Here is a 27167-nt window from a genome sequence, read left to right on the forward strand (position 1 = left end):
TTTGGTTAGCATAGAGCACTTATCTATCGTCTATAAGTTTTCCATCTTATTAGGTTGCTCTTTTCTGATATTTTGGCTACAGAGAACAAACTGCATTGGGCCTTAGTTTATTTTTTTTATTTGCACTCATTGGTGGTTTCTGGGTTGCTGGTTTCTTCAGCTCCACGTGTGAGACATATGAGGCCAAAAGAAAACCCAGGAAACTCATCACCATGTCATTCCTCAGATTCTAAGGTCCCTAGATAGTTTGCCTTCTCTGTATCTTTCAACCTTTTTAGGATGTTTAAAATATATAATATGCAGAGTTTTTAGTTGTACTTAGTGGGAAGAACAGGAAAATGTATGTCTATCCTATCTTCCTGGAAGTAGATGTCTCCTTATTTGTCTTACACTTAAAGATGGTCCTGCTTAAAAAGACCTAGATAGTGTAATTTCTTCAGTTAATCCTAGAAAATGGAGACTTAGAGAAGGTAATTTACTTAAGTTCAAATAATGATATGAAGGCAGAGCTTAGACTAAACTCCAGGTCTTTTGGCTTCTTGTTCCTTTACTTTTCCCCCTGTACTACTCCATCTTCCTTGCCTTACCCTGTTTTCTTTCTTAGGATTACAACTTCTGCTGGTACTTCTGTTCTTTTTTCCATGATACACTGAATTCTCTATCACAAAAAGATACTGAAATCAGACAATCACTTCCAAGTCATTTTTCCCCTCTGTGACACTAAAATCTTGTTCTCCTATTCATTTGTTCAGGTTTTTTTTTTTAACAAAGGAGTAAAATTATGTGGTATTTGTCTTTCTTGGTTTGACTAATTTTACTTGGCATAATACCTCTCTAGGTATACTCATATTGTCACAAATGGCAAGATCTCATCCTTTTTATGGCTGTAATATTTTTGTGTATGTGTGTGTACCCCATATTCCTTATCCAGTCAGGTTGCTTCCATATCTTGGCTATTGTAAATAATGCTGCAAGAAACATAGAGGTGTATATATCTTTACATCTTTTCAAATAAGAGTTTTCTTTTCCTTTGGGTAAATCCCCAGTAGTGGAATTATTAGATCATATAGTTTCTCTTTGGGGAACCTTCATATTGCCTTCCATAGTCAACTATACTCAAATTTTAAAAAATAAATTAAAAAAATAAAATAAAATGATAAAACAAAAGAAAACTTGCTCTCCTAAAAAGCTATAGTTCAGCTCTTTTGATGGTGGGGAAAAATGAATATTTATGGCAGGGAATGAGGAGAAGTTACTACGTAAGGTCTAGTAAATAAATAATCATAGAGGAAGGGAGGGAAAACTGAATGAGAAGAAATCAGAGAGGGAGACAAACTGTAAGAGACTCTTAATTCTGGGAAACAAACTGAGGATTGCTGGAGGGGGGTAGACACCTGGATGGTATAATTGGGTGATGAGCATTAAGGAGGGCACGTGATGTGATAAGCACTGGGTATTATACACAACTGATAAATTATTGAATTCTACATTTGAAACTAATGATATACTATATATTGGATAATTGAATTTAAATAAAAATAATAAAAAAATAAACAAAACTAACACAGATTCAGGCTGGGAGTACAATTTTTTTTCTGTAACTGTGCATTCATTACACTATAATCTTCTAGCAGTGTACCCTAATTCAGTACCATCTGCCACTATTAGATTAGATTACTATTATGATTTTGAGTACCAAAGTCATAATATGCAGAGGCTAAAGATTTTTGGTGTTGGCAACATCCTAAAAATACATGTGCAGAGTACTTTTCTTTTTTTAAATCACAATTCAGTAAAGAGGTCTCATGGATCTATAAAATGTTGAAAACTCAGGAATTGTTACATTTTGAACCTAGTTCTCTCAGTCATTTGGTGTAACTTCATGCAAATTAATACTTATAATCATTAATTCTCAGGCACAACAGGAAAAGAATGACTGCTTGACAGGAGGCAAAAGAGGTGGAGTAGGAGGAAGAAGAAATGCCAGCAACGGCAACTGCTATATATCCTACTTAATTTTATGTCAAAAGCACTGGGCTAATCACTTTATTATTCATATATTTATTTTAGGCTTTCAGGTACATACAATTGGATTAATCATAATACTTCATTTATGACACATTCTTAGTACTCGTCCCCTATTTATTTAGCTATTTACTTTTCATAATGTAATAAGCACCTGCAAACTCACAACCTGAAATAAAAACTAAGACCGTGACACTAATCTAACTATAAAGATTCCTTCACCCTCATCCTACATTCCCTTGCCACCTCCCAACCAAGGATAGATAGCCTCCTTCAGCCATGATCCTGAGTTCCATGTTTATTATCCCTTTGCTTTTTAAAAATTAGGTTTATCACACCTATATATAATATAAAAAATTATATATTTTTATTTTATTTTAGTTTTATCAAAATATAACATGCTCTGTAATATTTTAGGACTTCTAATATAAAATTGCTAAGTTTCATTCATATATTTTTTAAGAGTTTATTTATTTATTCATGAGAGACAGAGAGAGACAGAGACAGAGACAGAGACAGAGACACAAGTGGAGGGAGAAGCAGGCTCCCTGCAGGGAGCCCGATGTGGGACTCCATCCCGATCCTGGGACTCCAGGATCACGCCCTGAGCCAAAGGCAGGCGCTCAACCGCTGAGCCACCCAGGTGTCCCTCATTCATATTTTTATGTGGGGTTGTACTTCATTTGTTCTGAATGTCATATACATGCATATACATGCATTACAGTGCATGAATATACCATACTTTATTAATATATTATTAACGTTGAGGGAATTTAGGTTGTTTCTGGATTTTTGTATTGTGAGCTATGCTGTTATAAATATACTTGCATGTGTCTTCTGTTATACATGAATAAGAGGTTTTTTCTTAGGTATTTATTTAGGAGTAGAATTTTTGGGTCATAGGGCATATGAATGTTCAACTTCAGGAGATAATGCCAAAATACATTCCAAAGTCCTCTCAGCAATTTATAAGGACAGTAGTCCCTCTTATCCATGAGGGATCTGTTCCAAGACCCTCAGTGGATGCCTGAAATGGTATATAGTACTGAACTCTATACTATGTTTTTCCCTATGTATACATTCCTATGATAAAGTATAACTTATAAATTAAGCACAGTAAAAGATTAATAATAAAATAGAACAATTATAATAATCTACTGTAATAGAAATTATGTGAATGTGGACTCTCTCAAAATACCTTATTGTACTGTATATTACCCTACTTGTGATGAGGTAAGATGATAAAATGCCCATGGGAGGAGATGAAGTCAGATTGAATGACCTAGGCATTGTGATACAGTGTTAGGCTACTACTGACCTTCTGATGAGAAGTCAGAAAGAGGATCATCTGCTTCTAGACTGTGGTTGATTGTGGGTAACTGAAACCATGGAAAACAAAACCATGGATAAGGAGGGACTACTGCTTCCTACCAATAATATGTAAGAAATCATGTGACTGCATCTTCTCCAATTACTTCAATTTCTAAGCCAGAATTCATTATCTGAACCACAGAACACAGAAAATTATTTGACTAACAATCTCCTCAATTCTCTCAAGGATGGTACATAACTGATAACCATTCTAGTGCACAGGAAAGAAGTTGATTCTTTACTTACAATCGATGCCTTAGGGCATTAGCACTTTGTTCTCCCCAGTAACCTCAATTGAGAAAAGCTGCTTGGTGTTGTCGTCATATACTTTTTTGCCAACGAACCGGATACAAAATGGTGTCATAATACGATTTGACCCACATTTTCCTGGTTAATAATGGTATTGAATCTTTTCATAAGTTAATTGATCATGTTTACAATTCTGTGAAATGTCTGTTCATGTCTTTTGTCCATTTTTCAATGGGATTGCTTATGCTTTTAAAATTATCTTTACAACTTCCTCATCTGTTCTTGATATCATTTGTCACAATATTTTGTGAATATCTTCTCCCCGTTTGTAACTTGTTTTTCTTGTTCTCTATGGCATATTTTGATGGACATTTTAAATTTTATTTTATTCTATTTTTTAAATTATTTTAAAAGATTTTATTTATTTATTTATTTATTTAGTTGGGGGGCAGGGAGATAGAGAGAGAGCAAGAGAGAGAGCACAAGCTGGCAGAGCAGCAGGTAGAGGGAGAGGGAGAAGCAGGCTCCCTGCTGAGCAAGGAACCCAATGCGACGCTTGATCCCAGAACCCTGGGACCATGACCTGAGCCAAAGGCAGATGCTTAACTGACTGAGCCACCCAGGCACCCCTGAAATTTTAAATAGTTAAATCTATCAATCTTTTAATTTATACTCAATTCTTTTAGTGCTTTAAGGTATCTTTTAAATTTCAAAGTTAGGGAGATATTCACTGGCAATTTCTGCTAAGAGTTTTACAATTTTGTTTTTGAAATGTATAATCTCAATTGGTCCTATATATGCTAGGAGATAGAATTTATTTTCATCTTTTTCCACATGCATAATCAGTTTCCCAGCTTAATTTATTAAATAATCTCTACATTCCCTACTGATCTGACATTCTACCTCTGTTATATATCAGAGCTCCATACATGTATAGGTCTATTTCTGGGTTTTCTATCACATTTGTAAAAATTTTAAATTCATTACTTCATAAGTCTTCATAAGAAGCAATCTAACATCAATTACTTCATATAATCCATAAAATCACCCCATGAGGTAGATGCAATTTTCTTTATTTTACAGATTTAGGAAACTATGGCTTAGAGATGTTAGTGACTTGTTCAAGATCACAGACTACTGGGCAGCCTGGGTGGCTCAGCGGTTTGGCACCGCCCTCAGCCCAGGGCCGGATCCCGGAGACCCGGGATTGAGTCCTGCATCAGGCTCCCTGCATGGAGCCTGCTTCTCCCTCTGCCTGTGTCTCTCTACCTCTCTCTCTCTTTCTGGTCTCTCATGAATAAATAAATAAAATCTTTAAAAAGAAAAAAAAAAAGATTACAGACTACTGGCAGCTCCAGAGCCCATGGATTAAAGCAGTAATTAATACTGGCTCTTACTCTACTACCTCATAAAGATATAGTGAAAGTCAGTAAATATCACAGGTAGTAGACTATATAGTTATCCCTATACTAGCTATAAAGTGGTTTGAGGTAGGGTTGGGAGTAGGTTATAAAGGAAAGACAAAGTCTCTGCTCCAATGTCACTCAGTCTTTCCATAACCACCCTAAATTGTGGCCCTTGTCCATTCTGAACCATTAACCTGCTTTATTATTATTTTTTTTAGGTAACTAAGTACCTGAACTTATGTATCTATTTGTTTATTCATTTACTGCCTGACTCGTTCATTAGAATATATGCTCCATGAGGGCAGGAACCAACAGTTTTATTAACTGCAATATATCTATCACCTAAAACATGCGTGGCACATAGCAGGCACATGATGAATATTTAGGGAATGAATGAATATATGTACATATGTATGTGTGAATAAATAAATAAACAAGATAATGCTTCTGTCTTTGAAGAGGTAACAGTCTAGCAGGGAATGTGTTAGTTCAAGAAAAACTATGAAAATAAGAAAAATTTACTCATTTGTTTAGTACGTTTACTGGGTACCTACTTTGTGTGTAACACTGTGATGTGTCCTGAGAGAAGAGTATAAAGATGAATAGGCTACAAACCTTACCTTCATCAACTTACAAGCTAGTAGAATCTATGTGTGTATGTAAATTTCTTTAATACAAGACAAGAAATAGTAAGTACCTACAAGAGGAACAAAATGCTATTTGAACACAGGAGAAATAATTTAATTCAGACTAGGAGATCAAGGTAAGCTTAACGGTATAGGTGGCCATGTTGGAGCTGGGCCTTGGCAATGTTTTCCTTCAAATAAGGTAAAAATTGTGGAAGTGTAATACATATTTATTCAGCCAAAGTTACTACTTGCAGATATCTTGGCATAAAGTACCCAGCACCATGATAAATAATTTTCACTATGGGGAGTAAAGTAGACTTTGCCTGGCTAAGAGAAAGAACATTCTGGGCAGGAGAATGGATTGAAAGCATGGGGCATGTTCTGTCAAGAAGTCCAGTGTTGCTGTAACAAGGCTCTAGAGAGATGACTGGTAGAAGATGAGGCTGGAAAGATAGTATGCCTGGGATTTGAAATTCAGAGCCCAGGCCATTTGAAACTTTTTAGGGACTAAGTGATAGTGGAGGCAGGCAGGCCATCATAGACAGTTATTTTCCTTTTCTTCCTTTCTTACCTGCTGCCTTTCTTTTCTCTTTTCTTTTCATAGCAGCACAGTGAAAAAGAAAAGGACATAGGGAGTCCAGAGACCTGGGCTTAGTCACAGTTCTGACACTGAACTGTTACATGATGTTTGGAAACTTAATTCAAATAAAACTGGCAGAGAGGACATTTAAAGAAAAACTATACATATGCTCTCCCCCCCTGGAAATATTTCTTAGAAGCCACTCTAATTCGATTACCTGCTTTTAGCCAGCACCACACTGTCACAAGGATTACTGCTGTAGTGCCAAACAGATACAAATATCAATGCATCCCTTAGGCATATTGGTTGAGAATCCCTGGACTAGATGATTTCTAAGTGTCCCTTCTACCACATGGCCCCACCTCTTCTTCTCAATACCCAACTGCATGCTTGGATTCACTTCTTATTCCCAACTAAGCTTTCAGTGTAACAGTGGACCACCTCTTACCCTCTATGGGAGTTGTTTGGCCCTTCTGGAGATGCTCAGGGCTATAATTTCTTGTCTTACAAAAAAATAGCCAAGAGTGGTTAAAGAAATCTGAAAGACTTGAGCACCTGTTCTACAAGGGAGGGGACAGAGTTATTGGGCTGTGGGTAACTTGTAAAAATAACTCAGGTGCTCCCCTGGAAACAAAGGCACACTGATCCTTTCAAAGAACAATTCTGGGGATCCCTGGGTGGCGCAGCGGTTTGGCGCCTGCCTTTGGCCCAGGGCGCGATCCTGGAGACCCGGGATCGAATCCCACGTCGGGCTCCCGGTGCATGGAGCCTGCTTCTCCCTCTGCCTGTGTCTCTGCCTCTCTCTCTATCTCTCTGTGACTATCATAAATAAATAAAAATTAAAAAAAAAAAAGAACAATTCTGAGAAATGATGTGAGTATGAATGTTGTGAGGAGGGCAGGGTGCAAAGAGATAGCATTCTAAATTGCAGAGCTATCCTTGAAATTCTGATGATGGGGATCCCTGGGTGGCTCAGTGGTTTAGTGCCTGCCTTTGGCCCAGGGCACGATCCTGGAGTCCTGGGATAGAGTCCCACATCAGGCTCCCTGCATGGAGCCTGTTTCTCTCTCTGCCTCTCTCTCTCTCTCTCTGTGTGTGTGTGTGTGTCTCATGAATAAATAGATTTTAAAAATCTTTTTTTAAAAAAGAAATTCTGATGATTTAGAACTTCCCCATGGGGTCTAAACCTCAAATAAATCTTTGATGGAGATAAGAAGGTAGGGTAGAGGGGAGGAAGAGATGGTCAGTCCAATATTCATGATCATTTTTTAAAAAGCTGACCTACTCTTAAGGAACTTTTAAATTGCATATACAAATGAAAATGTACCCTCAGCATGAAACTCTATGCAGTCTAATTATCAGAACAAATGTTTACTGAGTTAATTTTAAAAATACAATACCAACACTACCTATTTCATGATCTAGGCAAAGCATTTTCTTCTCAAGCCATGTTCAGTATGCAACAGGAAGCCAATTATCACCCCAGAACACTTCTCAGTGAAAAATGTGTTATTCCTTATGACACTTAAGGCTTAAACAGGCGTAAAGCCCGGAACTCACCATTTTCTCTTATTTCTACCATCTAAATATCCATCAATTCCAACCAAAATTATTTTCACCATTTCATATCCTAAAGGTGTCACTGACACTTGGACAGAGGAAATTTTGGAAAAAGACAAGGCATCCTGTTCTGCTTACTTGAATACTTATACCAGCTTTTCCTGAAAACAGAGTATAATCAGGGGGCTCCTGATTGAAAAATACAGGAAACAGGTACTGGTACTGATTAAACGAAGGTGAATGTAGTTTTATTGCTTTCAAGAAAACTCAGTAATTCTAACTAAAAACTAACCAATATGGTCCTTTAAGGATTCATAGGGACGTGTTTTTTTTTTTTTTTCATCACTGGGAGGAGTAATTTCTATTTACCAGATGTAGGTGTCTTGTGGATGACAGCCAGGTCTTATTCATCTCTCAGTTTCTGCTAGAAATTAGCATATTCATTTAGCCTTCCATCCAATATCACCACCTGACACATAGTAGACATCCAAAAAATGTTTGCCAAATAATTATTTTTTTAAGATTTTATTTATTCATGAGACACACACACACACACACACACACAGAGATAGAGAGAGAGAGATAGGCAGAGGGAGAAGCAGGCTCCATGCAGGGAGCCCGACGTGGGACTCGATCCTGGGTCTCCAGGATCAGGTGCTGGGCTGAAGGCAGCGCTAAACCACTGAGCCACCCAGGCTGCCCTGCCAAATAATTATATTAGCATATTATTTGTTTGCAATCGTCTACTGCTGAGATGCTCTTAAATTTAGTCATATAAATAGACTAAATACTATCTGACAATCTTTAAAATTTGATTAGTAAACTTTATTTCTTAGATTCAAAGACTATGAGTGGGCATTGAAGAGATTTTTCCATGTACGAAAAGAAGCAGCTCCATTTCCCTTTACAGACATCAGGCAGAACTTTTCCAGACCTCCTTCTGTGTAACCAAATACTTTCAAGTGGCAACCAAACATCCCAAAGTACTCAAGCTATCTGAGTGTCATACTAGAAGACAGCTGGGGACACAGTGTTGAGAATGATTAGTGTTTATACCGTATTCACATTCCCTTTAGCACATACCAGATTCCACAGCTATAAGACAGGTGTGTCCTGCTACCCTATTTTTTTCCCTCAAAGATCACCTGGATCCTGTCTGGAATGCAGATCAAGAACTGCACTGCCAACCACTATAGGTGGGATGATTAAATTATCTGGCTCTATAATTGGGAAAGCATGATTTGACATATGTAATTGTACTTTTGGAGACAGCAAGCTGGAACATGTAACACTTAGGCTGCTCTGAAAAATCCAGAATATGTGGTTTTCCATATTTACAGGAATGACAACATAATCTATAAGAAGGAATTAACTTTATAAAATAGGTTTAATTTGAAAGAACACAACATAAACAATGTTAAAATATATGGGAAAACATTTGCAACACACTTAACAGAAAAAAGTTAAATTTCCATGACATAAAAGAACCCTTATAAATCCAAAATTAAAAGGCAAATAACAATAGAAAAATAAGCAAAGAATATAAAAATGACTTATGAAAGAAGCACAAAGGATTAGTACATTTGAAAATGATGCTCAAACTCACAACTCATTAGAGAAATGGAAATTAAAGCAAAAGGAGTTACAAATTCTCACCTACCTAATGGGGCAAAAAGTTGTAGCATTTATAATGTGTACTGGCAAGAAGAGAGGTAATAGCCTTTTCAACATTGGGGTTGGGATGACTTAGTGAAGCCTTTGAAGATCTCATTATGGCAATTGCCATCAAAATGTATAAAACCCAAAATATATAAAGAATTTATACATATCAACACACAAAAAAACCCATAGGATTATAAAATGGGCAGAGGACTTGAAGAGACATTTTTCCAAAGAAGACATACAGATGGCCAACAGACACATGAAAAGAGGCTCAACAAAACTAGTCATTAGGGAAATGCAAATCAAAAACTCAATGAGATATCACTTCATACTAGTCAGAATGGCTAGTATCAAAAGACAAGAAATAATAACTGTTGGCGAGGATGTGGAGAAAAGGGAACCCTTCTGCACTGTTGGTGGGAATGTAAATTGGTGCAACCACTGTGGAAAACAGTATGGAGATTCCTCAGAAAATTAAAAATAGAAATATCCTGTGGCCCAGTAATTCCACTATTAGGTATTTACCCAAAGAGAATGAAAATATTAATTTTAAAAGTTATATGCACCTCCATTTATTGTAACATTACTTACAATAGCCAAGATATGGAAGCAACCTAACTGTCCACTGTTCACTGTCCACTAATACATGAATGGATAAAGAAGAGGTGGTGTTTGTGTGTGTATATATATATCAATGGAATATTGACTAAGCCATTAAAAAGAATGAGATCATGCCATTTGCAATAACATGGATGGACCTAGAGGGTATTATGCTAAGTGAAATAAGTCAGAGAAAGACAAATACAATATGATTTCATGTGTAATCTAAAAAACAATACAAATTAACAAACAAGCAGAAACAGACCCATAAATACAAAGAACAAACTGGTGGCTGCTAAGAGGGGGGGAGAGGATGGGCAACATGGGTAAAGGGGAGTGGGAGGTACAGGCTTCCAGTTATAGAATAAGTCACAAAGGGGAATATAGTCACTGTTACTGTAATAGTCTTGTATGGTAACAGATGGTAACTATACCTGTGGTGAGCAAAGAGTAATGTATAGAGTTTTTGAGTTACTTTGTTGTACATCTGAAACTAATGTAACATTGCATGTCAATATTACTTCAATAAAAATAAATTTAAAAAATATACAAAGCCCTTAACACTTTAACTCTGCAGTCCTACTTTTTGGAGTTTATTCTAGAGTAATACCTGCTCTCATGTACAGAGAAACATGTTTATGGATGTTCTTTATAGTACTGTTTATGGCAGCCAAAATATAGGAGTAATTTATCCATAAACAGGAAGATCTGAATAGTAAAATTTCCAATCTCTGACATGGCCCACCAAGCAGTTATTAAAAAGAGAGAAAATCAAGGCAGAAGTTATCTTTGGTGGGGAAGTAAATGACTGGAAAAGGGGGCCAGAATTTTTGTGGCGCCTGCAGAAATATTCTGTGCCTTGTTTCAGGTGCTGGCTATACAAGTATCCCATTTGTGAAAGTTCATTGGTTGATATGTATAATTTTGCATTTTTATGTACTTCAATAAAATTTTTTTTGAAAACAAACAAAAAAGATTTGGGAGACCCAAATCTCCACTAAATTAACTTTAGTGAAGAAAGGACTGTACTAAGAAGTTCCAGCTCCTTTCTGCTCAAACTAGTTTGAGACCCTGTGCAAGTCTCCTGGGCTGACTCAAAGTTGACTCATTTGTAAAAGTGGGGTAATTATATTTGGCTAAAAGATCAAGAATTGGGCCCACTGACTTTCCCATCTTTTTTATTTCTAGGCGTTATGATTCTAAACTGTAGCAGTTCAGGATAATTTACCTTCATCATTTCTTTTATCTATCTCTTCTTCCCTACTCCTACTCTCATAGCACTGATTCAGGCCCATACTTCATGTTTCTGGGATATCTCAAAAGTCTTCAAAATTGTCTCCCCAGCTCTTGTTCTACCTCTTTATAATCCACGATAAAAACACTAGGTAGAGTATCTTTTGAAAGTACAGCTCAGATCATGTCATTGCCTTCTTCAGAAATCTTAGAAAGCAGTGCGATATGGTGCAGTGTGCACAGGACCCATTGTCTAAAAACCTGGATCTGGGGGCACCTCGGCAGCTCAGTTGGTTAAGAGGTCAACTCTTGGTTTCAGCTCAGGTCCTGAACTCAGGGTCCTGGAAACAAGCCCCACATCTGGCTCCATGCTCAGAACAGAGTCTGCTTGAGATTCTCATTCTCTCGATCTCTCTCTCTCTCCTTTTTTTTTTAAATTAATTTTTATTGGTGTTCAATTTACCAACATACAGAAAAACACCCAGTGCTCATCCCGTCAAGTGTCCACCTCAGTGCCCGTCACCCATTCCCCTCCAACACCCGCCCTCCTCCCCTTCCACCACCCCTAGTTCGTTTCCCAGAGTTAGGAGTCTTTATGTTCTGTCTCCCTTCCTGATATTTCCCAACATTTCTTTTCCCTTCCTTTATATTCCCTTTCACTATTATTTATATTCCCCAAATGAATGAGAACATACACTGTTTGTCCTTCTCCCTCTGACTCTGACTCTCCCCCCTGCTCATGTACACTCTCTTTCTGTCTCTCTTTCAAACAAGTCTTTTAAAAAATAAAAAAATATAATAAAAACTTCGGTCTAAATAGCATACTGGCTGTCTAATCCTGGGCAAGCCATTGAGTCTCTGATACTCCGCTATCTCATCTGTAAAATGAGAGTAATAATGGGACCTTCTTTGTAGAATTAGGTAGAATACACTTTCAGCTACTGATGCATCAAGTTCCAAGTCACATTTAACTTGATTAGCTAGGGTTCCAATGTAAAGACAGAGATTCAAGTTCCTTAACTATCTTTACCTGACTCACTCTGATTAAGATAGAGAACACTTCTGGGAAGTCTGAGCTTCAACACAAAACTCTCCAACTGACCAGCTGTTTGACAGGAGGACAAAAAGTAAAAAGCATCTCCCTCTTGGCAGGTTATCCCACAAAGAGAGTGACACCTAATGGCAAATGACAACGGTTTTCAATAATGGCAATCTCCAGTCTGGAAGATCTGTAGTCCCCTTTGCACACACTTAAATGTTGGTAATAACTGCTTCACAGAGACCTGGCACAAAATCAAGAGAAGCTGAAATCTTGTGGTTACCCTGCTGAGATAATTTAGGATGCATTAGTCAATGTTTCTCAGGCTATTCATCCTAGAACAGGGTAATTATGGAGAGGAATAAAAAAGAACAGATTAGAAAATAGCTTGCCAGTAGAACCACTATATTCATATGGGATGATATTTGAATCAGCATTTGAAAACAGTACATAGTTATGACCTGTTTCCTGCTCAGACTTTATGTCAAATTCTAAGGCAAATTCAGCATTTAGCACTCATCTTAGATGGCAAGCCTGGTGGTCCCTGTGGCTTGTCACACAAGCCTCTTAACAGCTCTCTCTTGCCAGATACAAAGGCCACTCACACTAAACAAGTTGCATAATCCCCAGGAATTAATTTGGGGGAAAGAAGCTATATTCTCAACTTGGTATCTTCTCTTCTCAGTGAACTCAACCAAGCATCTTCTGAAATTGTATCTCCTTTCTCCTACTTCCTTGACTTGACTAGAGGAACAAAGATGTCTTCGTAAATCTCAACCCTGATCCGAAATAAAATTCCATGAAAACGCCTCCACTCTTATCTAATTGTGTACCTGCACTCAGTTCTCTACCTGGAATAGTGCCCAGCACATAATAGCCACTCAGTAAATATTTGCTCTTATTTACTGAGTATTCACTGCAAGCAGTCACTCTTTCACAGCACTCAGCATAATTGCAAATAATTATTTTGTATAGTTATTTGCTTAATGACTGTCTTCCTCACTAGACTCTGAGCATCACAAGGCCAGGGTCAGTTTGTATTATTTCCAGCTGTACTCTAAATGCCTACCACAGTGCCTCCCACTCATTAAGACCAAATAAATAGTGAACAAATGAACACCATATACTAAGCACTATTTATTCAACGTCTCACTTAATCCCCAAACAATCTGTGTACTTGGTATTATTCTTCTTACTTCATAGATGAAGAAACTGAGGCTCAAAGAGCTGCAATAACTTGCTTAAGGTGAAAGCCAGGACTCTGAGCAAGTGCTGTTAACAACTATGCTATCCTGTCCCCTTCTGTTTAAGTCCTATTCTACCACTGATTAGCTGCAGCTTGGGAAGCTTTCCTCACTCTTCTGTGCCTCAATTTTCTTATTGATAAACAAAGGAGAAGGTGGTATTTATTTTATAGATTTGTGAAGTTTTCTTGAGGTCATATATGTAAAGTTCTTGGTTATAGTCGTTGGCATATAATCGATGTTTAATAAGAGTTGCTACTCCTGTACTATTGCCATTGAATCCAATATGCAGAAGGAAGTGATTGGAGCTAGGGAATGCCACCTGAAATCCCCTCCCAGAATAGTGCACTCCATCTCAGCAGGCGGAAATATCTCTACTGGCTTTCTGTGTCACTCTCTTCAACCCTCACTCACCACTTTCTATAAAATAGCTTGCATATGAAAGTTGCTTTCGCTTAAAGTCCAAATGTAGAATAAGCAAAATATTTTAAAATTCATTCTATAACACAAGCTATTGCTCAATGTGAAATGCTACAACCTACATGGCTTAAATTGAATAGCTCACATGATCAAGGAAATTGAAGATTGGAAAAAACCAAGACTGTTTCCTACTCCGTTATGAGAGGGAATTTCATGGATTTTTATTTCAATAGATAATAAATGCATATCAGGAAATAGAGTAGAAAAAGAGAAAACTGCAAATTAGGTGGTCTCTTCTTTCTGTATAGCAATACCTAGCCAACATTTACACAACCACTTTATTTGGCACATTTTGGTCTGCTTTACTGTCACTTCAATTCTTGGGAGAAGACTTTATAAGTACTCTGTCATAGAATACTATAAAAGTCCAACATTCTGAACCATAGTGGTCCAGGAATACCTAGTTACTCTGATGCAGTATGGGTAGTTACACAGGTTCTTAAGCCTGGCTGCATGAGTGGAATCATTTGAGGTATGCTCTGTGCCCTGACAAAGCTCTGCTCACTTTATAAAAGACAGAGGGTCATCTTAACTCGAGGGCATTTTGACCTGAAAGTCAGATTGCAGAAGTTAAGCCCTGAATGAACACTTATTTTTATTCTTAGTCATCAGAATCAGATAAATCAATTCTTCCTATTTTTATTTTTTGAGAGAGAGTACTTGCAAATGGGGGAGGGGGAGGGGCAGAAGGAGGGAGGGAGGAAGGGGGGGGAGAAGGGAAAGGGAGGGAGGGAGGGGAGAGAGGGATGAGGGAGGGAGGAGGAGAAAGAGAGAATGAATTAATGAATGAATATCTCTCTAGTGGGGCTGGATCTCACAACCCTGAGATCACAACCTGAGCAGAAATCAAGAGTCAGAGGCTTAACTGATGGAGCTACCCAGGTATCCCAGTCATCAGATCAGTTCTGATTTAAATAAATTAACACTGATGCCCACGCCCACACACACCTCAATTTCTGTTCTGATTCAATTGATTCTGGACATTAATTTTGTAGCTACTCTGCCTGGGTTTGGATCTCATCTCCTACATTTACTATTTAGATAAATTGCTTAACTTCTCTGTATTTAAGTTTCCCTTTCTGTAAAACAAGAGTAATCATAGAGTTGCTGTGAAAAATTAAATAAGTTGACACATTTGAAATACTTAGAACAGTGTTCTGGCACAAAGAAAGTGTTCCATAGTATTAGCTAGTAGTAGTAACAAATTATTTTAATTATTATAACTTGGGGTCATGGAAGAGAAAGGAAGACTTGTAGAGTTTGCAACCCCATGTGAATGACCATGCTGAAATGGTAGCAGAGATAATTGCGTTTGAAATGTGTAAAAATGAAATCCTTTCACTGTGAGCTATTACTTTGAGGCTAAATCAGATGATGGGAGATTGAGTTCCATCCGGAATTTGTCTTGATTTTATACATGGAGAAATAAAACTTAACACATGTAGGAAAACAACTCTATTTCTTTTATCACACAGTGGACTCTTGTTGCGAGTTTCCCCTGACTTAAAAAAAAATCTAAGGGTAGGCCTTAGAAAAATCAAACCTCATGTTAATCTTCAAATGAACAGCAAAGTTGGGGTTGTGGGGGTTCTTATCTTACTTGTCACCATTCTGTGGAGAGGAGGCAACAACCATTCTATTTGTGAGAGAGGACCCAGTCTATTTCTTCTTTGTGCTATAGAAACCTCCCTGGCCTTTCACCCCATGTCTACTTGCTCCTGGGCACAGGAGAATTGATTTACTTGATTACTAAGATTAGAATAAAAGTAAGTATTCATTCAGGGCTTAACTTCTGCATCCTGGCTCTCTGGACAAAATGCCCTCAAGTTAAGATGACCTTTGGTCTTTCATAAAGTGAGCAGAGCTTAGTCAGGGCACAGGCACTGTCTTCCAGTGGCATGCCCACAGGCCCACCTTGTTCTTAATTTGTAGCTTTCACTGAATTGTGACACAGGCCATCACTCTCATTGACAGGGGCTGGGTTAGTAGTCTGCTTTACAGATTCAATCTTCCCCATAGGTGGATATCAAACTATAGATTTGAAACTGGAGATAGTAGGGAGCCTAATTAGGCCTTGGGCTTAAACCATGTTATTCCATCCAGTTTTGCTTATAACAAAGCTGATACTACATTTTGTTCCTCACATGGCTTTGTGTGTTTGTTTTCAGTTTGATTTGGAACCAGATGGAGAAAAGCACTCACCCTCTCAAATCCTAATAAACAGAAGCAGTAACCATAAAAGTAAAAGAAGTAAAAATCTGAGCATTTTCAAAATGCTTTCCTCATTTAACGGACATGGAAAGTGAGGCTTACAAAAAGGCTTCTGTGATTTACCCAGGGTCAAAATACTAATACTAAGTGGCATGTCCAGTACTCAAATTACAATCTTCAGTATTCTTTTCAGTACATGGCTGAGTATGTTCTTTTCTCTTATTAAGGCCAAGGAGGCCCGTACAGACCCCAGAGTCAAGAAGGACAGTAGCTAATAATGTTACCAAGCTAATAGGAGAGGAAAACAACCTCCCCAAATCTAAGAATCCTCTTTTCTGAAATTGAGTTTTACTGACCTAAAACTGATTTTTTTTTCTAAAACTGATTTTTTTCCAGACAAGTTTTTACCTAGAAATCAAGAAATTGAAATAGATCCTCCAAAGTCATGCAAAAATGTATAAAGCATAGATAAACATTATACGTTTTTTCCCATTTGGATGGAGTGGCCATAAGGGTAGGCTGGGATAGGGGACACAAACCATCGCCTGCCAAGTAAGCAGGAGTCACAAAGAGTTTATTCTATGATTTTCTGAGCTGCTGGAGTTCAGTTCTGCAGAAGGAATTTCCTCATAGGTGTTTCCCAGTCTCAAACTCCTTCTGTAGCTTGACATCAAAGGGCCCTCACCTGTGTAGCAGGCAGAACAGATATGGGATGTCATATACCACTGGGTTAGCTTGTTACAAATCATGTAATAATATTAGCATGGGAGAAGCCAGCTCCTCTAGGTTATAGACCTACTTTCTGCAGTACAAATGAATCAACTGCATGCCACAGTCCTAACCAACTTGAAATGATTATATGGATCTGGTAGCAATTGGTTCTGGCTATGCCACTAATTGACCATGTGACTTTAGAAAAACTCCTTCTCTGGGTCTCAGTTCCTTCATTTGTAAAATTGATGGAGTTAGACAAGGTTGCCTCCAACTCTAAAACACTATGATTCAACATCAACCACTAGTCTTTATATTACCAACACATGAGGTTGACTCATTCTTCATGGCTGCTGAGAGAAGTACTAAAAGCTTAGATACAATAAAGTCACAAAATCATTCCAAAGCTATTCTCATGGTTGGGTCAATTTAAGAGAGATACATTTGCATTTTTATATCCTGCCTCTTTTGTGCCACCTTCAATCTCCCCTCCCCTTGACAGTCCATGAAGATAAAAATTTCAGACTTAGGTTTCTATCAACCTGAGAAAAAACAGAAGTCAGCGTACTTTTTTGATCCTCTAGTTATCAAGATATGGTTTTATTTCTTGAACCTGTAATCAGATAAAAATGTCCAAAGGACTAAAGAAACTGAGTAGGGCTATTAGTCTAGTCTTTTTCTTATTTTAATTCCATTTGAAGGAACAATAGGCTCTTCTTGCCTTTGGCAATATAATAATTCTGCTGACATGCTAGAACTACCAAACACCAAGATATAAAATGGTGGCATTTTCTCTCTTTAAAAACAATCAATGCTTTCATTTATGGACTTCAAAGTACATGTGAAACAAAAGTCTCAGCCCTATGAGTCTGAGGTAAATCAAAAGGTTGTAAGTGTCATAGAAGTTTCCTGGTTCATTGCCCCTCTTCCAGGTAAGAAAGGAAACAAAAGTACTCCCAACAAGATGAGTGCTCATCTCATTTTTATATTTCTCTATCAAATGGGCTTAAGCAACTTCCCCAAATAATTCATTGCAATATAGTTCTTCCTTATATCTGGCCAACCTCTCCTTGCTGCTGCGAAGGCCCACTTTCTCTTATTAATCTTGCCTCGACAGTGCTAGAACTCTTCACTGTCTTTCATATCGTCAAGTTTCATTTTGACTTCCAGAAATTCTAAAGGAACACTTGGAAACTGAATTAGGGTCTATGATCAAGTTTAGATACTATCTGAAGCTTCTTTTTTAAAACATTTTGTTTATTTATGAGAGACAGAGAGAGAGAGGCAGAGACATAGGCAGAGGTAGAAGCAGGCTCCATGCAGGGAGCCCGACGCGGGACTCGATCCGAGGTCTCCAGGATCACACCCTAGGCTGAAGGCAGCGCTAAACCGCTGAGCCACCCCTATCTGAACCTTCTTGATGGAGTTTAGATATTATCTGGAGGTCCTTATTGTATCATAACGTTCCTGGAGATGCTAGCCTACCTTAGTCAAAGTCATTTCTCCTCTCTGGTTACTAGCACTTTATCTTTAAAATGAAATGAATATGGAAATATACTAAGGGGGGGGAATGTCTGTGTGGCTCACTAGGTTAAGCTTCTAACTCTTGATTTCAGCTTAGGTCATGATCTCAGAGTTGTCAGATCAAGCCCCAAGTCAGGCTCCATGCTGGGGGCATGGAGCCCTACTTGGGGTTCTCCCTCTGCCTCTCTCCCTTTCCTCTTCCCCCTCTCTAAAAAAATAATTTAAAAAAACTTAAAAAATATATTCAGGAAAGAATCACTACTATTGATGCAAATTATTATTGAATAGAAGGGTCTTCCTGAAGATCCTGAACTCTTGAGATTTACTCATTATTACAAATGAAAACTGGCCGAAGATCTTTTTATACTGAGCTATTCGTTATTCACATGAACCTTGGGAATACTGCTCAGTACTAGGCATCATGTATTTAAGCGCAAACCTGGGATACCTGGGTGGCTCAGCGGTTGAATGTCTGCCTTCAGCTCAGGGCAGGATCCCGGAGTACCGGGATCGAGTCCCACATCAGGCTCTCTGCATGGAGCCTGTTTCTCCCTCTGCCTATGTCTCTGCCTCTCTCTGTGTGTCTCTCATGAATAAATAAATAAAATCTTAAAAAAATAAATGCAAACCTATCTTTCAATACAGGTCTCTGAGAGAAGACAATGGAAACAGGACTAAAAAAAATAAATAAGGAAACAGGACTATGTCCACATCTGGATCATCACTCTGGTATCATAATTATCCCCAGGTTAGCTGCCCACTCTTCTAGAGTGCTGACACTTTCTTTGAATACTAATGTATCATGACATTGCTTAAAACACTGTATTCAATTTTAGTCATCATCCAGATGGCCTTGTTGACTCATAGATTCTTCACTTTAGTGGTAGTATTTGAGAAGATTGGTATCTCTACTTCTACAAGTTCAGGTGGATCTCAAATCAGAAGGCAACTGGCATCTTCTGGACAGGAACTTGGCATTATGATCTGATGAGAGTTTAACAATATTCTACTCTTTAGCCATGGAGTATCATCTGAGTAAGTGGACTCACTGCAATCTTTTTTTAAAGATTTTATTTATTTATTTGAGAGAGAGAGATAGTGAGAGAGAGAGAGAGCACAAGCAGGGGCGAGAGGGAGAAGCAGGCTCTCTGCTGAGCAGGGAGCCCAATGTGGAACTCGATCCCAGGACCCTGGGACCATGACCTGAGCCGAAGGCAGATGCTTAACTGACTGAGCCACCCAGGTGCCCTGACTCACTGCAGTCTTAGACAATTTGTGCTATTGTATCATCACCAAGGAAACATTTCTATACAGAAAAGGTAAAATTTGAGAGCAAACACACCAAAAAATGCTGAGCTCACCTTAAGATAAAAGCTGCAGGGGTGCCCAGGTGGCTCAGTTGGTTAAAGCTGTCTCTTGACTTTGGCTCAGGTCACTATCTCAGAGTTGTGAAACCAAGCCCCACTTTGGGCTCTGCACTGGGTGTGGAACCTGCTTAAGATTCTCTCTTTCCCTTTCCCTCTGCCTCACTCCCTCAAAAGAAACTGATAAAAAAAAAGATAAAAGATGCAAAGCAGCTAGATGTATAAAGGAGGAGTTTGTGGTCAAATACTGCAGTATTATCTAATCCAGATTACTACTGATCTACCTCACAGAGGTAGATGGGAAAGGACACCCAAACTCCACCTATGCATTTCCCTTGGGCACTCATGAAATTTCACCCAGTAAAGAGGCAAAGATTCCATTAGAGCCAGGTATTTTTTTCATGAGCACCCAGATTTGATTTGTGGCTTAGGATATAATCTTACAAATGTCTGGAGTTTGACTTTTAGGGTCAAGTGAGGAAATAAACTGATCAACATTAGATACCAAGTGCCCAGTTTTATAAACAGCTCCACTCTGGCAATGACAAGAGAATAATAGAGAATATTAAGGCCAATGGAAAGCAATTATTCAGCCAGATATAAGATTAATCAACAAGTATATCTTGAGCATCTATTGTGTGCAAGACACTGTATCTCTGCTAAAAGTCGTATGAGTCAGGGGCCTTTCCAATAAGGGGATAAGGACTGAATTAAAAGGCTAAGACATATTCGTATGAACAGATAACTGCAAGGTAATTTATGATCAGTGTCAAAATAGTCATATGAATATAATGAGGAAGGGGATTCAGAGGTACAAATGAACAATTCTAATGGAAGATCTGGAAGGCTTCCTGGAAAAGGTTGGACTTGTACTAGGTGCTTTCAGTTGGACAGGATTTTGACAGGTTAAAGAAGACAAGGATTACACTAGACAGAAAAAAAAGGCATGAGCAATGTACTAAGAAGGTGGGTGCAATGCTTGTTTGGTAGCAGATCACCTTGGCTGAACTAGATTTATTTTGGGAAGTAGCAGAAAAAAAGCTGAAAAGAAGAGGGCATGAGATCCCAAAGTTTGAAGGGATCCTAGAAATGATCAAATCTAAGCTTTGCTCACCATATTCTCACACACAGATTTCCCTAGTTTGCCATCAATGTTTAAAATACATTTTATAATGGGTCCCGATTCCTAATATCTACAGGCATAGTAAATGAGGCACAATAGTTAGAAACAGGCTTTGTAGTTGTAAGCCTGGCTAAAGCACTTGCTAGATGTTCACTCTTAGGTTAGTTTATCAAACATTTATTTCTTCACCTACAAATGTGGATAATAGAGGTAGAGAGAGGTGGAGGTAGAGAGAAAAAGGAGAAAGAATGTTTGAAAGAGAAAGCAAAGGAAGAGGAATCTGTAAAGTATATTGCCAAGGAAAGCAGAAATAGAATTTAAGGTAGGGAAGGTTGTTTACAGCATCAGATGAACCAAACAGGTCAAGGTGGTTGAGACCAGCCAAAAAGTCACTGACTTTGACAATTTGGAGGTCACTGGTGATCTTTAAGAAATCAATTTTAGTATAAAAGGAGAGAGGCAGATTGTAGGAAAGGATAAAGTAACAGGAATGGATGGGAGAAAAAGGAATTAAAACAGGAGGTAAGATGAGGGACCAGAACTGCAGTCAAGGTCCCCTCCTCAATTTGCAGTGACAGGAGAGGGAGGAAGATGGCTTTGATTTAAAGGGGTCACTGGGTTCAGTGATATAATGGCTGGATATGTAGCTTAGCTTAGAACTGAAATGGCTGGAAGTTCTGTTAAACTTCCTCCTTGCCAAGATGCAGGGAATGGTGACAAAGGAAGAAGGAAGTCCCTACTCACAAAATATTTTCTCTCTTCCTTTTGTCTAGTACTATATAGGAAGAAAAAGAATTATAAAGCAATCTGCCCATTTATAATACCATAAGGTTGCCAGCTGAACAATTATAAGAGACTCCCTATATAGTAAGACCTCAGTAATTTGGACTTCATTTTTTTGGAATTTGTGGTAATTTAACCTGGGCTGGAGTTACAAAAAAAGGGTACTACTTAAAAAGAAAGGGTTCACTAGGCAGTGTGAAAAAAGACTGCAAGGGAGCTAATTTAGCTTGCCAAGGCCTATTTCACCTATTTAAAGAAAATTGTCTTTTTTAAAGAACTTCAGCATATTCATTATTTGAATGCAAATTGATTCTGCTAATTATAGATTAGCATAATCTACTGCTAAAATCCTATATCTGCAACAGTTACTTTGCTCTCACTGAATACGCTCATTAGAAATAAAACTGCAATTCTTTAAAGTTAGTTCACAATTCAGATGAATTCATACCCCCTTTCCCCACCCTCATGAGTTAACTACAGTTCAGGAGGTATTACTCTAAATTAGCACATCACTTATCAGGAACACAGTGGAAATACTAATAAGTGATCAAAAGGCCTCAGAGCAGCCAAAATAGGTGTCTTACAGTTGATGCCCTAAATCCTATAACTCTCTCCATAGCAGGTTCTCTTACAGCTGATTTAACTCTTACTTAACACAATAATCTGACATACCAACTTGGAGCTGGCTGGGGTTTTTTTTTGTTTGTTTGTTTTTTAAAGTTTGTAACTGATTAGTAGGAGAAAAAGAGCTGCTGCATGATGGGACACCAAGAGAAATCAGAAATGACTGCAGGAAGGAGACAGGACATATATAAAATATGTAACTAAAATGCTACCAGAGTCTAGGACATTTTAGTATAGAGATAAAAGGCCTATATTCTTTAGCAAACCCTGAAAGCTATAATATAGTATTATGGCTCAGTACAATAACTAATATCTGGAACTATGCTTCTAAATGATCAGAGTGGAATACATGCCTTAAAAAGGCAGATACAAAAAAAAGGCAGATACATTCACACACACAAAATTTGTACCCATAATGGTTAATATAAAAATGTGAAATGTGTTAATGCTTTAAAAGATCATAGTATTACATAATAATAATAACAAAATAATAGCAACATTTATTAAGTAATTACTATGTGCAGATACCATGCTAAGCACTTTACCTATATAATTGCATTTAAATCCTAATAGGTGGGTTTTAGTATCATTTCTACTTTACAACTGAAGAAAGTGAAACTTGGAGAGGTTGAGGAACCACTCCCAGGCCACAGACAGAAATAGAGCTGGGATTAGAACTCACACGAATTCCTTAGCTATAAACTATGCCTTTCCAATGTTCCAGAAAATACAGCTCTCTAAAAATCATTCTTAAGGGCTCCAGATAGCTGGTTTTACTGTTTTAGTTTTCTGAAGTTGTACTTGACCTTGATTTAGAAGCAGAAAGACCTATAATCTAAGAACCAGATATGACATTATATGTTTGTAAACATGCTCCATGTTGTAAGGCAAATATAAAAGAGTAAAAAAAAAAAAAAAAAAAAAAAAAGGCCCATCCCCAAATCTCAGATCAGTCTGTACACACTATGGATACTGTTTCCAAATGAATTGCCAAGCAACAAAGAGATACATTTTAAAATACCAAATGATCAGTTAGGATTTAGTTCTCCTTTTTTTATAAATTTATTTTTTATTGGTGTTCAATTTGCCAACATATAGAAAAACACCCAGTGCTCATCCCATCAAGTGCCCCCCTCAGTGCCCATCACCCAGTCACCCCCACCCCCTGCCCACCTCCCGACTCCTAACTCTGGGATTTAGTTCTCCTGTTGCTTCCCCACTCTTTTTGGAGAAATTTAACCTGAGCATAGGCTAATGGAACACTAAAGTAAAGGGGGGATTGCAGGGGAGGATAAAAACTCAGTTGGCTATTATAAACAGTTTAGGAAAATCTCATCACCTGTTCGAAGAGAGCTATGAGGGCATAGAATGCACGTGGACAGAGTGCATACTGCAGGAGACAAGGGTGAGGTGGGGTGGCTACAACTATATGCAGTTATCTGCATTACAAGTAAAAGTGAGGGTAGCCCACCACATGTACATACAAAGAAAAATGTATCCCCAAACCATTCATCCATGCAATGCTTCTACTAAAATCAATGCTCTTTACTCATTTTTTTTGTCTCAGGCCTACCCAAACAATGGCCAGTTACAGAGGTCACTTCTTTTTAGAGAGGTGGGAGGATGGTGGTAAGGGAAAAGGGAGAGGGAGAATCTCAAGTAGGCTTCATGCCCAGTGCAGAGCCTGATGTGGGACTCGATCTCAAAGCCTGACTCAGGGCTCAATCTTGTGACCCCAAGATCATGACCTGAGCTGAAATCAAGAGTTGGACACTTCACCACCTGAGCCACCCAGGCACCCCTACAAATCTCACTTCTGCTGTGAAGTGTTCCATGATGCCCAAATCTGAATTCACTCTTCCCCGTTTGTGCTCCCATTGTTTTTCCCCCCTTTTCCACACTTACCACAGCACCAATGATACTCTGTCTTGTTATTTGAATTATTGTCTGTGCTTCCCCCCTCCCACCACAGGTTCCTTGAGGGCAGGGGACTCTTTCTGGTTCCTGTAGTTCCTACAAATGCCAGCACAATGCCAGTCACATACTAGGCTCTGGGAAAATGGTGACTCAGTAGCACTGGCTCAAGGCGGTGCATCATTGCCTAGCTTACCTGAAGGAGCATTTGTTCTCTTTCTTTTCTTGCTTGATTCCCCTCCATTCTCAATGAGGCCTTCTGTGACCAGAGGGCCACTGGCACTACCAAACTGCAGGGGTTCGTTGTTGTTGGCAGGGTCAAAGGGCAGCTGGTTCAATCCTACAGAAGAAAAAGAAAGCCAAAATCCAGACTCCATTAAGGACTGGGATGTCTCAGATTGTATTATATGAGACACTAGAGAAAAACTCGCTAAATCTTAAGAACTTTGGAATAACAGGTGAGTTCCTGAAAGCCAGTTGCCCTCTGTAATTTATCCAGATTTTGTTGAAGAGTACAGAATGAAAATATTGGGTCTTATAAGACTGTGGCTCTGTCATTGAGAAGATCCCTGATGTTTCTGAGAAGTTAACATTTTTGGCCACAATCTATCAATTATCTTCTACCTCCTTCCTTAAAGAGATAGGACCCTCATTAAGTGTATGGTTGAACTCACTCTTCCTTTGAAAAAGCCTGGTCATGTATTCCTCAAGTTATCTCTTTAAAAAAATATATATGAATATATATATATACATATATATATTCATTTATCTATCTATCTATCTATCTATCTATCTATCTATCTATTTGAGAAATAACGTGAACTGGGGGGCGGGAAGAGGGAGAAGCAGCTCCCCGCTGAGTAGAGAACCCAACGTGGGGCTAGATCCCAGGACTCTGGGATCATGATCTGAGCTGAAGGCAGATGCTTAACTGACTGAGCTACCCAGGAACCTCTCTCAGGTTATCTCTTGACATTTTTCCATTTTTTCTTTCACTGCAAGGGTTGTTGAGTTGATGTAGCTATAATCATGACACTATCCTGGTGTCAAAGACACTGCCAATGATAACAGCAGTTTCCAAAAAAGAAAACTGCAACTTTATAGCAACTCAGAAAAGGAAACAAAGATATGGAACTTGCAAGGGGATAAGTTTGTACTTGGAGTAATGGAGAGTTATGACTTGGGTTTGGGTAGTGTTACTCCTATCCTTTTCAAAGGATGCTTAGAGCATGGTTACTTTACTACTTGGTGCTGCACCATCTAAAATGGCAAAAGGCACGTCCTACTCTCCAAGTCTTATATGGTTCAGCCAGGGACGTGCAGAGAGTTTCTTACTCTTCTGGCAGCAGTACCGGGAATTTCAAGTGTTTCAATTAAAGTTTCATGAAATGTGGGATCAAAAGCTTTGTTAAAGACCAAAGTTAGGTGATCTCTCTTAAGCCTTTTAGCCAATGGTTCTCTAATCCTATCAAAAGGAATCGGGTTGGCTTGCCAGGGCTCAATCTTTAACCCTTCATTTTTCTATGGCCCACAACTATACAATTCAGGAGACAATGTTGTAAAAAGTTAATAAAAGCTTGGAGTCCAGTCAGCTAAAAGTCAATCAAGTTTCAGTAAAAGGAATGCTAAGGTTCTAACAAAATGTCTTTACACTATTGTTTTAAGTTAAAAGTATCCCTATGCTAATGTTTTCAGCCCGCATAACAAATACCATTTCTTCAGCAATCAGACTCCACTTGGAACACCCCCATTAAATGTCTTCTGGGACTTGTCAAACATTCTTCTTTACATCATCTCAGTAACCAAGTGAAAGAATGAAAACTCACTTCTGTATCTTAAGTCAACTGTTCACTGCATCATATCCAGGTTCTATTAAATCCCTACCATGATTAGAACTAAAGAAACAAACATCAATTGCTATGTATTAAAAACATTCCAATAATGACCAAGACTATTTTCAAAGAAAACTAGATTTTAATACAATTTACAAATGGAGATGTTTCATGCACCTGACTGGTCCCAGAGTCAAGTGTGAGTAGTGTACTATTGCAGAACTTTTCTTGGTATTTCTTTCTGTAATATATATTGAACAAAAACAAGTTCCATGGAAGATGGAACAGTATAATGGAAACAGTATGTGTTTTGGAGCCTGACAGATTGGGGTTAAAATCCTGGCTGTGTCTTTTACCAGCTGGCAATTCATGTAATCTCCCTTAGTCTTAGTTTCATAATGTGTAAAAGGGGAGTGATAACATTTGTACTGGGTTGTTGCAAAGATAAACAAGACAAAATATATATATTCAAAGTTATTACTACCTTATTATTCTAAGTGAATTAAAAACATTTTTCCCTGTAAGTTTGTAAATTCTTCTTAGGAGGATCTCCCACCAAACACTCTACCCCACTCCTCACCCCCCAACTGTATCCTGGTGCCTAACACCATGCCTGGCACATAGTGAGAGTTAAATTAATTAATTAATACTCAATAGGGAGGGGGTAGGTGACTCATTCCATTAACCAATGTAGTTAAAGACGTGACAACTGATAATCAAGAATTAATGCCACAACTTAAAATTTCTGATGGTGATTATATCAACATTACTTAAAATAATTAGATTTCAAATGCATCTCCATAATTTGAGTACTATATTCCAGGATGGTGAAAAATAAATACTTTGATTGAAAGTATTTTGCTTGATCAAAAGAAATACTCAGGGATTAGAAGCTTCTGATTAATGATGGTTAATTGGAAATTTTTTAAATTTTGTTTTGCACTTGATAATTTTACGGAATAATATATTAGTCCATTTCCCTGCCTTATTAAGTAGATGACTG

General features: G+C 38.1%; 1 protein-coding gene across 33 annotated transcripts in view; it reads right to left on the reverse strand.

The window, feature by feature from the left end:
* ENOX2 (ecto-NOX disulfide-thiol exchanger 2) overlaps positions 1-27167 on the reverse strand; it is a 263608-nt gene that overhangs the window by 139597 nt on the left and 96844 nt on the right. For 28 of the 33 annotated variants that reach the window (XM_026018096.2, XM_026018095.2, XM_072743777.1 and 25 more), the window contains one exon: positions 24529-24672. The exons of the other annotated variants lie outside the window; for them this stretch is intronic. Coding sequence is in view for 5 of the 28 variants with exons in the window: in XM_072743755.1 (XP_072599856.1) it covers positions 24529-24672 (144 nt within the window). In the remaining 23 variants the exon portion in view is untranslated. The remainder of the gene's footprint in view (positions 1-24528; positions 24673-27167) is intronic. 33 annotated transcript variants of the gene reach the window in all.

The sequence above is a fragment of the Vulpes vulpes genome, chromosome X (genome assembly GCF_048418805.1).
Source record: "Vulpes vulpes isolate BD-2025 chromosome X, VulVul3, whole genome shotgun sequence".
NCBI classification, from domain to species: Eukaryota; Metazoa; Chordata; class Mammalia; order Carnivora; family Canidae; genus Vulpes; species Vulpes vulpes.